General features: G+C 58.8%; 1 protein-coding gene across 1 annotated transcript in view; it reads left to right on the top strand.

The window, feature by feature from the left end:
* Positions 1–11,802, top strand: part of IKZF1 (IKAROS family zinc finger 1) — a 79,337-nt gene extending 67,535 nt beyond the window's left edge. The window contains exons 8-9 of the mRNA XM_054571280.1: positions 3,282–3,416; positions 11,043–11,802. Coding sequence (XP_054427255.1) covers positions 3,282–3,416; positions 11,043–11,752 — 845 coding nt within the window. The 3' untranslated portion in view covers positions 11,753–11,802. The remainder of the gene's footprint in view (positions 1–3,281; positions 3,417–11,042) is intronic.
* The last annotated feature ends 538 nt before the right edge of the window (positions 11,803–12,340 follow it).

The raw sequence follows: 12,340 nt of genomic DNA, 5'->3' as shown, positions 1-12,340 counted from the left end.
AGCTCAGCTGAAGGTTCCCTCTTTCCGAACACGCCTTATTTAGCACGACCGTTGGAAGAACAGTCGTCAGACCGGAGGCAGGGGGGTGGGGGCCGGCCACCCACCCCGTTAACGGCTGAGAATTTGGGCAGCCTCATTCGGCTCCCTGACCGCCACGGCGGTCTTGTCAAGGAATCCCACTAGGAGGCAGACAGTTTTTAAACTCCACATTCTAGTTGGTTATTGTATTGTATCTTTTGGTCACGGTAAAACAAACGTAAAACTCGGGTTCGTGACCATTTTCCCGCGTACAGCTCGGTGGCCGTACCATGCTCGGGGACGGGCAGGTCCTTGGAGGCAGAGGGGGAGGGAGGGCCCTCAGACGAGGGGAGAGCCCCAGGTCTCAGCCGTGCGAGGCAGCGCATCTCAGGCACCGGCGGTCCTCACGCGGTCCTCGCACGGCCCGCCCGCCAGCCCTCGCCCTGGGCTGCTGTCCGGCGCCTTCCTCTCCCCACCCGGAAACGGGGCGACTCCGTGAAAGGGTCATGTCGCTTCCTTCAGAGTCCGGGGTGGGTTTCCAGAGTGGAAAGGCGCTGAGAGTCTGTGGAAGAAGGAAACTAGTTATTAGCAACATTCATCATAGCCTAACAGTTACCGATTTGGGGCCAGACCCTGAGGTCGGAAACAAAAGGACAAGAAGACAATTTGCTCTGCTTTAAATAAAAGATAAACACACAGGTATTATATTTTCTGTAAAAAAGTGAATTAATGGATCTCAGACCTAAGCACTGCCGATTCATGTTTAAATAGCCGTTTACCTGCTCAGCAAATACTCACCAATGGCTCATTCTCTGCAACACCAACCCCTGTGAAATACAACAGCATGTATTTCCCTCTAAAACCATGGAATCGAGAAGACAAAACACCAAGACACTCACGGGAGTCCATTGGTTTTCTCCGCCGCCCCCGTCACTGAAGAAACGAGCTTGAAGCCACGCACGCCGAGGCTTCCCCTCGGGCGCGGCAGCCTTCGCTTCCCGAGACCTGGGGTCGGCTTCCCAGGCTGCCCCCTTTCCCTAGTGTGCCCTGAGCTCCTCTCTCACGTGCCAGCGACACACCCCGCCCGGCCAGCCGCCCGGGAAGGAACGAGAGGCGGGGGAGGTGTGAGGGCCAGGTGTGCCTCGCACGCTTCCCTGGACCGCAGGGCCCAGCGCCCAGAGCGCTGCCCCGGGCTAGTCCCCGTCTGTCGGCGATGTCGCTGAGCTCACAGGGCAGCCCCACGTGTGCCCGGCACTCCCCTGCGCTCAGAGTCAGTTCGGTCCAACGTGTTCATTTACAACCTTGAGTGCTCCTGTCGTCTGGGGCGTCTCACTGGGTCGGCGCAGGTCGAAGGGGTCGGGGAGCTGAAGGGGCACGTGAATGCAAGTCCTCCCCGAGGGGGCCTGTGGTCGGGGGGCCGGTGGGGGCTGCGGTGGGGGCTCCTGGTCGCTTGGCTTTGCTGTGCCTCTCCTGACCCTCCCATGCCCCCGACACCCCGCCCCCCGCAGCTCTCAGGTGGACCCCCATCCCCTTACTGAGGGTCGTTCCTTTGGGTTAGGCACAAACAGAGCCTCGCTCACAGGATGGAGAAGGGACCAATTTTCCTGGGTGTAGTATCATTAGGCAAAAAGCCTCTGGTCATCTCTAGTAGTTTCCTCACGTCGGTACAGAACATTTAAGCCTCGCGCGAGCCTTAGGTGAGCAAATGGAGTCCCAAGCCCTTAGCAGGGAACCCAGCGAAGGACCGAGGGGCCGGGGACCGGGCGCTGGGGCTCCCTTGTCCTCACGGGGAGACCCTGAGGGTCAGGCTCCCAGGGGCCCGTAGCCTGGCAGAGAGGAAGCCCCGCCCGGGGCCACAGTGCCCTGTGTCAGGGAAGGGCGGACGGCGAGGAGGGAGCCTGCCGGCCCGCAGGTCCAAGTGCGGCCGGCGACACTGACCTTCAAGGGTTTTATGTGCATCCCTCATAGAAGTCAGGGCATGTGTTTGCCCATTTAATGAGAAACACACTTCTGATGCTCAAAATGACAAGTTGCACGATGGTTGCGACCAAGTGGAAACCTGTTTTTTTTTTCCGAGTGGCGTTCATAAGGACGCCCTGGAGACAGAAAACAGTAGAGGCGACCTTAGCGGGGGATGCGCAGGACCTGACGGGGCACGCTCCCGCAGCAGATGGGCAGGAACCCGCCGGGGCGCACAAGCGGGGACAGAGGGCCGGAGCCCGCACGTATGTGTCCCCGAGTCCAGGCGTGGCTTCACATCGCATGGGTCTGGGCCTCGTCCTGGAATCTGGAGACCAAGTATCAGAACGTGTATCTGGAAGAATCAGCGAGGGAATTGGCAGGCGGGGGGAAGAAGGGTCTGTGCCATGTCACGGTGTAGCTGCGACAGGGGCTCCTGGCAGGGCAGGCGGGCCCATGATAGAAGTGGGCGCACTGGGCAAAGCCCCGAGCTAGGCAGCTCTGCGGTGGGATTTGTAGGGACTGCGCAGGCACTGCGTTGGAAGAATTGATTACCTATTTAGAGAGCAGACAATCCATTTACCTTTTCAGCTCTGTATACGTGGGGATAAATGTCAGGGAGATAGAAGGGTTATCGTTCCAAACATCCAACTGTAAAACGAGGATATAGAGGAAACCATGCCTGGTACAAAGTTGTGTCTTCGGTTATGGAAGGAAAGAGACAACCTGAGAAAAACAAAGATGGGCTAGGAGCCCTCGTCCCACCCGCAGGGCCCCCGTGACCCCCCACCCCGAGCCCCTGAGGCCGCCCTGAGAGTGTGTGCGTCCGAGGGCCAGAGCTCTGGGCTCTCTCCCCGCGAGACCAGCGTTTACTGCAGCATCTTGAGCGTTTCTTCTGCTTCTCGGCTCGCTGTGCCCGGGGAGGGAGCGGGGCCCTCATTACTGGGTCTGACAGTTCCTTGATTCTCGGGGGGCCTGACGTCCAGATTGACCGAGTTAGGGGATTTGGGAGCCAGCGGATAGTTAAGACGCCCCGTCAGAAGGACACGGTTAATCCCAATCCACTTTTCGGTGACAGTAATGACACTCAGTCCGCAGGCCCTGGGGGTTGACGAGCGGCCTGCAGGTGACTCTCGCAGGTGGCTCTGTCCGCCTGGCAGGGCTGCCGGGAAGATTAGAAATAATCTCCACCGCGGCCTGGCTTTCGAGGGCATTTCAGAAATGTCAGATTAGCACAGGACGCTGCGGGGTGGTGTCCCTGTCAGCACTTCTAAACTGGCCTCTCTGAATGTCTTTGACTTTAGTCATTAAAGAAGAAGCTAATCACAGCGAGATGGCAGAAGACCTGTGCAAGACAGGCACCGAGCGGTCCCTCGTACTGGACAGACTTGCGAGTAATGTCGCCAAACGTAAGAGCTCTATGCCTCAGAAATTCGTTGGTAAGAGTTACCTGTTTGCTGTCTCTTAAAATCAACCCGGCGGGGGGTGTAGGCTCAGGCGGTAATTAGGTGAGGGCAGGAGGAAGAAAAAGTGCTCCATTTTTTGTTGTTGTTTTTTAGAATAAGCAACAATGGGCAAGTTTAACATGTCTTATATACCTTGGAAGTTTTTCCAAAAGCCTCATCAATGTGGCAGATCTGCTGCCAGCGACTTGTCCTAGACATGATGTGGCAACATCCAGGCACTGCGTGGGGTCCGCCCGTGGACACGCCATGGGCTCCGGCGGGGGCAAGTCAGTGTGCCCAGAGGCCAAGCCGGACACGGCCATTTTCCACACGAACCTCACACCGCCCCCCGCCCGCCACATGGGCTGCCTTGAGGGGTGAAGGGACAGAATCACCCGGGAGCCGTGCCCTGGGAAGAGAGACAGAGTCAGGGCAGTGACTGTCTCAGGGTCACCTTCTGCCTGGGGCAGGGGTGTGGAGGGACGCGCGGCAGAGAGAGGCAGCCTCTCCTCGGGGAGCTTGCTGTCCAGTGCCGGTGACCAGCAGGGCGCCCAGGGCCAGCGCCCGGGCCGGACCCCGCGGGGCAGGGCGGGGGACCGAGGTGGGTGCCAGGCTGCAGGTGCCCCGGCCGGGACCCACCCGAGGCGCCCGCCGCAGCCCCGCGCTAACACCGTCCCTTTGGCGCAACCGTGGGGCCTCGCCCAGCGATGGTTTTATTCTTTAGTTCTCTCGCAGGGTTTTAGGAACATCAAGTAGCAGCAGGGACGTGAGAACATTTAGCAGCTGTCAATATCAAGCTCATCTCTTATCCCTGGGATGCTGCACACAGTGCAGACAGGGGCCATGGCAGAGGGTCCTGTCAGGGCAGGAGGGTCCGTGCCAGCTCCGGAGGCTGACGGCCACCTGGAAGGAAGGGAGGGCTGAGCCCATGGTGGGGGGTGAGCAGGGCAGAGGCTCCTCGGCCTGCAGATCGAAAGAGAGAGAGGCGCTGGCGCTGGTGTGGGGGCGGGGCGGGGCAGGAGGGGTGCCTCCGGGGGCAGGTAGGATCTGGGTAACTCGTGCGCCTCAGGGAAGCCGTAACAATAAGGCCGCAGCACGTGCGGGCCAGGGACAGCGGCTGAGCGTGCCGGCCAGTGGGGACGAGCCCCGCTGCGATCTCCGGGTAGAACAAGGCGCGAACGTGTCCCGACGGGGACAGTCTGTCGGGCAAACAGGACCGCAGGGTTGGAGGGGGGGGCAGGGTAGTCCCCGAGGGGAGGGTGTGGGGAGGGGGGCTGGAGGGGAGACGTCCGGCCACCAGAGAACTGGGTGGCGGAAACCGTGAGTCACGGTGCCCGTAGTGCCCTGGTGTGCCCCTTGCAGAAGTGACCGAGACTCTGGAAACAATCGAGTTCCATTTTCGGTCTGCCAGTTTCCAAGGGCTTCCGGGTGCAGATGCCACGTGGGAGCCCGGCCCGGGTCCTGGGAGAGAGGAGGGTGTAACAGGGCTCGGGTTTGTGGGGTGCGGCCGTCCCTCGGGACGGGTGGGACAGCAAGAAGCAGGGCACACGCAGAGGCCACGTTCCTGGGGTTCTAGCCTCCCTGGTGCACTGAAAATAGGCTTCGTTTGATCAGGCTTTAAAGAGAGGCTTGCCGCAGGCTGGGGGTGGGGGTGGGGGTGGGGGTGGGGGTGGGGTGGGTGGGGAAGGAAGTTACAGACACTTTTGCAAACCGCGGGCTGGGGACGCGGTGCGAGGAGGCGCCCACACGTGTGAGCTTTCAGGCTGCCGTGAGGGAGACCTTGAACTTCCTGAGCAGAGTGGGGGTCAGCTCGCAGTGCCGAGGAGGCTGCCGGCCGCGGGACCTCACATCTCCCCGGGCCGCGGGGTCATCGGGGCTCACTCCGTGCACGGCAGGGACAGTGGCCGGTGGCGACCAGGGAGAGGCAGTGGGGGGACCGTGGGAAGCTGGGGGTGACACAAGACGCTGCCCAGGGCCTTGTCAGTGAACATGGGCGGCCGGTGTGAGCTCTTGGAGACTCCTCCCCAAATGAGGCTGTGAAACTCGGCTGTGGCCACCCCGCTGAGCCCAGCGTTGAGCTGTTGTCTTGAGATTTGGAGCTGAAAAAGAAATAAAAGAAAAGCCGTGATCCTCGATTGATCAAAGCTGTGCTGAGGCCCTGCTCTCGGGCAGCTGTGGACCCAGCCAGGTGCCCCCGCCCCCCCGCCCAGCCGAGAGGCTGGAGATCGGCCATTTCTGTCTAAAACGAGGCCTGTCCCAGCCCCCAGACGGCTGCCTCAATTTGACGGGAGTTCAGTGAACCCCTCCTAACTTGTCACAGTTTCTGCTCCTCAAAAATCCAAAAGGAGACCCGTCTCTAAGTCCCTCCTTAACTTCTAGACGCCAAGCCAGCCTGCGTGAACCCAGGGCCTACAGGAAGGAGCTCTTCTCAAGCTTGCTGGCCCGGGAGGGGCCAGGGCTCCCAGGGTGGCCTTGAGGGCTCGGCGTTCCCGTCCGTGGAGGGGCCTGGGGCCCCTGCCCCGCCTCCTCCCCAGAGCTGTTCTGAGGACCCCGGGATGCGCCTGAGGGGCTGGCGGAACCCCTAACACTAGCAGGCATCTGAGGCACTTGAGCGGATACTGTTTCTATGTCAAATGTTGCTCAGAGCGGCATACGTCGCTGCTTAATAGACATGGGACCTTGATTAAAAATCTTACAGTAAACTCTGGCATGAGTGTCAGTAAGTATTTGTTTTGCGGGCCGCATTCCTCACCGCTCTTTGACATCAAAGGCCTCGTCCTCTGAGATAACCTGACGCTGGGAGGCAGGGCGGGGGAGCCGCCACGGGGCGACGTGGGGGTGGCCGGGCAAAGCCGGTTGCTGCTTGTAGTCTGGTTGGGGGCTGGGCTGAGAAAATGTGTAAAATACAGAAGAGGAAATAGAAGAAGAAAGGAACAATGCTACCCATTACAATTACCTTCGTAAACTTCTTCTAAGAAGTTTGAATTTTTTTAATTAAATAAAACCCCACTGTGTTATTAAAATGACATGTGGTTAATAGAAAGAATTGTAACGCAAAGATGAATATTTTAAAATCACCACAAGATGCAACATCCAGGAATTGCCAATGTTAAGAGCAGCTGAGATTGAGTCTAAATCTCTTTATTTGGCCGCACATGCCTGTGAGCAGGGAGGCTGCTGAGCAGGAGGACTGAGAGGGACGTAGAACCTCCACTGCGGAGATTCCGTCAAGGGCCGGTGCTCCCTCCCAAGGAAGCTGCCTGCTGTGCACGTCTCAGTTTAAGAGGCGACCCAGAACCACACTGCCTCGTCCTCAAATAAATATTTTCTCACACACACACACACACACACACACGCACAAAAGATACTTCCAAAGGCGTTCTCTAAGATTAAAAAAGATACATTCTGAAAACACGAAAACCTTTACATCACTTTGCATTCATTTGGATCAATTCAGTCGGTACCGCCTGACTCACAGCTCTGAAAAGTAAGGCCGCCCTCCCGCTTCCCAGGGTTCGGCTACGTTTTTATTTTTACCTTGTCTGTGTGTTTTTACATTGTCGTTATTTCACACTCTCCTCTCTCCTCAGAATCCTCAGAGTTTAACTGTTTATTCTTAACTCTATGTTTAAATAGATTGAAGACTCAGACCCCGTCCTCTTCCTGCTATTCCGTTTTTCAATTTTTTTTTAATTTTTCAATCGCAGCTGACATTCACGGCTGTATTATTTTCATGCGTCACTGTTTCTGTTTCCGCAACCTCTTCAGGGGTTGGGCTTTACCGTCACGCAACCTTTTTCAAGAAGTTTCGAGGGACATTCCACATCCACCCTTGTTTTGTGTTTGAGGGTGGCCGCCTGCTGCCCTTCTGTCAACTCTTGGGGGGGCCGGTTGGCCACGTGCGCGGCGCGGGGTCACGCCCTGCGCCCCCTGAGGACCCCTCAGATCTTGCCAGGACTCAGGACAACGGCGAGATTTTCGCTGCCTCCCCAGTGCCCGCAGAGGCCTTCTCCAACCTTAAAGTTAACTGCCCTCCCGGGGGCTGGGACTTGGTGTTTTACATTCTGAATTAAAATGCCCTGCCATTTTGATATGGGAATTCCCTTTTTTTCCCTTTGTTTCTGGGAAATTCTCTCTTAAATAAATGCCTTTTCTCCCCTCTCTGTTTTTGCTGGTGTTGCTGTCCCATCCCCTGTGCCCTCTCCTCAGGGATGCCGGCTGTCCTCGTGGGATGACACTTTGTCTTCCATGTCTGTCAGCCCGCAACGTGCATTTCCCTTTTCACGCCGACCCGCTGTTACGATGCTGTGTTTTCCCTCCGCGCGGGAACTCGGGCTCTAGCCGTTCCCCTTCCACCACCGGCGGCGTCTCGCCCACGCGTTGGTCCTGTGGGAAGGCCGCTCGGACACCTTGTGCCCTGACACCCACAGCCCCCTCTCCATCCCCTGCTGTTGCGGACCGCGCCACGCTCAGGACTTTCGTTCCGAGTCCAGGGCACAAGGCAATCAGGAGCCATTTCCTTCTTCTCTGAATTAGGCTTTTCTCCCAGGATGGCTCCGTGGTTTGCGACTTCCTTTCTCCCTTTGTACTGTGAGAAAATATTTTCACTGTAACCAGCACATTGCTTTTCATCTTCTAATTCGACTTGGGCCGACATAGGTTGACGGATGTCTCAACATCCTTCCCCCCGCCGCCCGCCCCCCGTCTCTGACATCTTGTTTTTTTTCCCGTGAGAGAGCCATCGACTTTCTAAACCCGGAGAGAGGGCCGAGGGCAGGGCGAGCGTGGGCCTGGGGAGGCGGCTGCCCCTCAGCCCCGCCGCCCTCCTGCGGAGCGGGGTCCGGGGTCCTCAGTGCGCGGTCACTGTGCTGAGCGTTTCCCAAGGGGCGACGCTGGCACCGGGACCGTATCTCTGCACGGAAGACCTCGCTCCTGTCACAAGAGCCAACCTCGGCCTCTTTTGTCCAGGGTCACCTGGTTTTCACTAGCAGAGGTTTCAGCTGTTTTTGGTCAGAAATGGGAAGAGCGGCTCCCTCACTCCTGCCGCACAGAAACGCGGTGTCGGGGAGAACGCGAGCCCTGTGTCCATTCGGACTTCAGCGTTTGGGGAGTGAGATCGGTAACCACCACGCTTTGCCCCGTATTTTATTTCCTTGGCTGCTGGCTTTTTAAAACATGTATTTCATTAGAACAGGTGCCTTTCTTTACCTGATTGCCAGAGTGAATTTTGTGGGTTTTTCTTTGTCTCACTTCGTGGAATATTAGGGGAGGGAAATCTGTGGGCTGTTTCAACCCACATCTTCCCCCCGCATCCACTCGCTGTCGATACTGCAGTTTAAGAACCGCTGCTCCCGCGGGTCTCTCGGGAGCCACGGGCCCCTGACTCCGCGGAGGAGCGGGGTGACTCGCAGGAAGAGCCTCGTGCCCGCGGGGCTGTCCGCGCCTTCGCGTTCGTTAGAACTGCCCAGGGGTCCCGCTCTGCCGTCTGCTGGCCGGCGCTGGGTGGCGAAGGCAGACGGGGGCACGAGCCAGAGCAGCTTAATTCTGTCCTGGGGTCAGTGTGGCAAGGTCGTCAGCGCCTCGGCCCCAATACGGAACATAAAGCCGTGGCCTCTGCCCTGCGGTCCAGCGACAGAGAGACCAGCCCTTCTGGGATCCTGGCCACCCGCCTGGCCCCGAGGGTCCCTGAGGGTTGGACAGAGGGTAGGACGGGCCACAAACAGGCCTTCTGCCGGGGACCCGAGGACCCCGAGGAACGTGCGAGCAGGGCCTGAGCCTGTCTGAGCGCCAGGAAGGGAGCCGGGGCGGCAGCCAGGCCGCTGGGTGACGGGCATCCACCCGAGGCGAGAAGCGAGGCCCACAGCCACTCAGCAGAGTGATGGGATGTGTCCCTGGGCCATTACCAACAGTCACTGATTTTTTTAAAAAAGAATTAGTAAGTCTGCAAGCCGTGGGGAAGATCACCCTTCTGTGGCTAAGACCTGGCAGAAGGCCTTGATGTCAGGTGTTGGCGTGGGAGGCAGGGGGGTCCTCCTCTGCCCCCCACCAGTCCCCTCCTGCCATAACCTGGGCTCTCATGATGGCTTGCGAGTAACCCCCTGTCTTTTGTCCCTCCCCAGCCTGGGCTTCCTTCCTTCCTTCCAACCCGTCCATGGCTCCTAGTTTCCTGTGCACAAAGCCTGTGGCGGGTGTAGCCCCACCTACCGATCCGACGCTGCCCCGCCCCCCCGCCCCAGCCTTGCACCCCGGGCTCTGGCCTCACCGCCCTCACTAGACCCGCCAAAGCCCCACGCTCCCCCTTCCCCTTTCCCTCCGGCCGACCGTCCTCTGTCCGAAGCCTTCTTCGTCTTCATGGGACTTGGGACGAGCTGTGTGATCACGCTTTAGGGCTTTAGGGCTTTAGGGCTTTAGGGTCGGTCCGCGGTTTGCTCTGTGCCGCTGAGGATGGGGCCATTTCCCCTGCTCCCCTCTCTGTCCCCGCTGCCTGGTCCATGGTCGATGCTCCGGGCACGCATGTTGGAGGGAGGACAGAAACAGAGTGTGGGGCCACACGTGAACGCGTCCGACACGCCCCTGGGCGGCCTCCCGCGCATCGGCGGAGGAACTAGCCCCCCCTAAAATAAAAACACCCGCAGTCCTTACAGCGACTGCCGACGCTCACCGGTGGCCTTCTCACCGAGCTGACGGCCAGGGTGGAGAGGGCATCACTCTGAAGAAATTTGTTTTATTTCTTTACGAAAATGTTCACTCAAGAGCTAAACAAGGAGCCAAGGCTAGGTTCAGAGTTCAGCTTTCGTGGGGGAGGGACGCTCTCCTGCCACCGGCGAGGTCCGGCCGTGTTGGGGCTGCGTGCCAGCCTCAGTCCTGCTCGGGAGTTGTTTGGGAGGACGCGGGAAGGACACGCCTTCCTCCCCGCAGCGCCGTGCGCCCCCAGCTTCCCACCACCTCTCCCTGTGGGTGCGGCCTCGGTGCTGCTGATGCTGGGCGGGGGCAAAGAGGCGCAGGGGCTGGTGGGGAGCAGCTGCTGCGTCTAAACACCCACTTGAAGCCCAGGAGGGCCTGGCAGCTCTGTGCCTGGGGTGCGACTGCTCTCTGTTCCCATCTATTTTGATTGCATTTTATTCCAGGACGTCAAAGCGCTGGATTTCAGATATAGTGCATGATATCGCTTTACATAAACACACTGTGCATTTTTGTGACTAATCCCATAATGATGTATTTAATTAAATAAACGTATAATAAATCGTAAATCACTTAGAACACCACATCGAGCAGGCGTCATTTAAATGTGAAGGTTCACTATGATCGTGCCTAATCACATATGAAATCCTATAGAGGAAAGACCCAGCTCCCGGTGTAGCCTCTGAATCGGTGCTTTTAAACTGACAGACGCTACCTGCGTCTCACCGAGTCATTCGCTCATTTGTCCCCCTGAATGTTTCAAACGCCGGCTCCAGGTCGGCCACAGGGCTCGGTGACCGCCGGCAGGAGCAGGTCCACCTCCCCGGGTTGGGGCTGGTCAGGCACCCCGAGGGTGGGGGCCCCCTGAGGTGAAGGTTTTGGCTATGCTGGCACAGCAGAGGTAGCGCGGCCCCGCTGACTGTCCCCTGCTTCCCACAGGGGACAAGTGCCTGTCGGACATGCCCTACGATGGCAGCGCCAGCTACGAGAAGGAGAACGAGATGATGCAGACCCATGTGATGGACCAGGCCATCAACAACGCCATCAGCTACCTGGGGGCTGAGTCCCTGCGCCCGCTGGTGCAGACGCCCCCAGGCAGCGCCGACGTGGTCCCGGTCATCAGCCCGCTCTACCAGCTCCACAAGCCCCACGGGGAGGGCCCCGCGCGCCCCAGCCACCCCGCCCAGGACAGCGCCGTGGAGAACCTGCTGCTGCTGTCCAAAGCCAAGTCCCTGTCCTCTGAGAGGGAAGCGTCCCCGAGCAACAGCTGCCAAGACTCCACGGACACAGACAGCAACACCGAGGAGCACCGGGGCGGCCTCATCTACCTGACCAACCACATCGCGCCCCACGCCCGCAACGGCCTGTCCGTCAAGGAGGAGCTGCCGGCCTACGACCCGCTGCGGGCCGCCGCCGACGGCGCCCAGGACGCCCTGCGGGTGGTCGGCACGGGCGGCGAGCCCATGAAGGCGTACAAGTGCGAACACTGCAGGGTGCTCTTCCTGGACCACGTCATGTACACCATCCACATGGGCTGCCACGGCTTCCGCGACCCTTTCGAGTGCAACATGTGTGGCTACCACAGCCAGGACAGGTATGAATTCTCCTCCCACATCACGCGGGGGGAGCACCGCTTCCACATGAGCTAAGCCCCCGCCGCGGCGGCAAGGGAGGCCGCTGCCTCCAACGCCCGCCGTGAGGACAGAACGGAGGCCCTGCGCTTTCCTGTTCTGTTTTTTTGTTTGGTTTTTTTTTAAGTCAGTAAGCTGCAGTTCTGATTTGCTTTGGAAAATACGATTTTTATTGTTAGTTACCAGGTTTCAGTCCCCCTCAGCCCACTGCCAGACTAGGTGACAAGCCCGTGGGGTCATTGCTCCTGTTGTTTCTAGAAACGCCCCCCTCCAAACAGTAGGTCATTTTCTGAGAGTATTTTGTAAAAAAGAAAAGAAAAAAAGAAAAAAAAAGGAAAGAAAAAAGAAAGAGAAAAAGAAAAAAGAGAAAGAAAAGCATGAGGCCAAATCCTGGGCACAAAGGACCCGGTCCCACTGTGACGCCCGGACGCACACCCCAGGGCGCTCCCCGGGCCCCCGAAGCCGTGGACGCAGCCTCCGAGGAGCAGCCGCGCAGGCGGGCCACGACCGGCGGGGCCTTTGTTGGGAGTTCTCCCAGGCGTGTAGGACATTTAGGAGCACCCCCAGTTACTGCCAAACAGATGACGATGACACACTGCCCGTCAC

The sequence above is a fragment of the Pteronotus mesoamericanus genome, unplaced genomic scaffold (genome assembly GCF_021234165.1).
Source record: "Pteronotus mesoamericanus isolate MK-2021 breed Mesoamerican mustached bat unplaced genomic scaffold, CSHL_Meso_final contig_220, whole genome shotgun sequence".
In the NCBI taxonomy this organism is placed as follows: domain Eukaryota; kingdom Metazoa; phylum Chordata; class Mammalia; order Chiroptera; family Mormoopidae; genus Pteronotus; species Pteronotus mesoamericanus.
The sequence above is the reverse complement of the archived record's forward strand: the minus strand, read 5'-3'. Positions and strand labels throughout refer to the sequence as shown.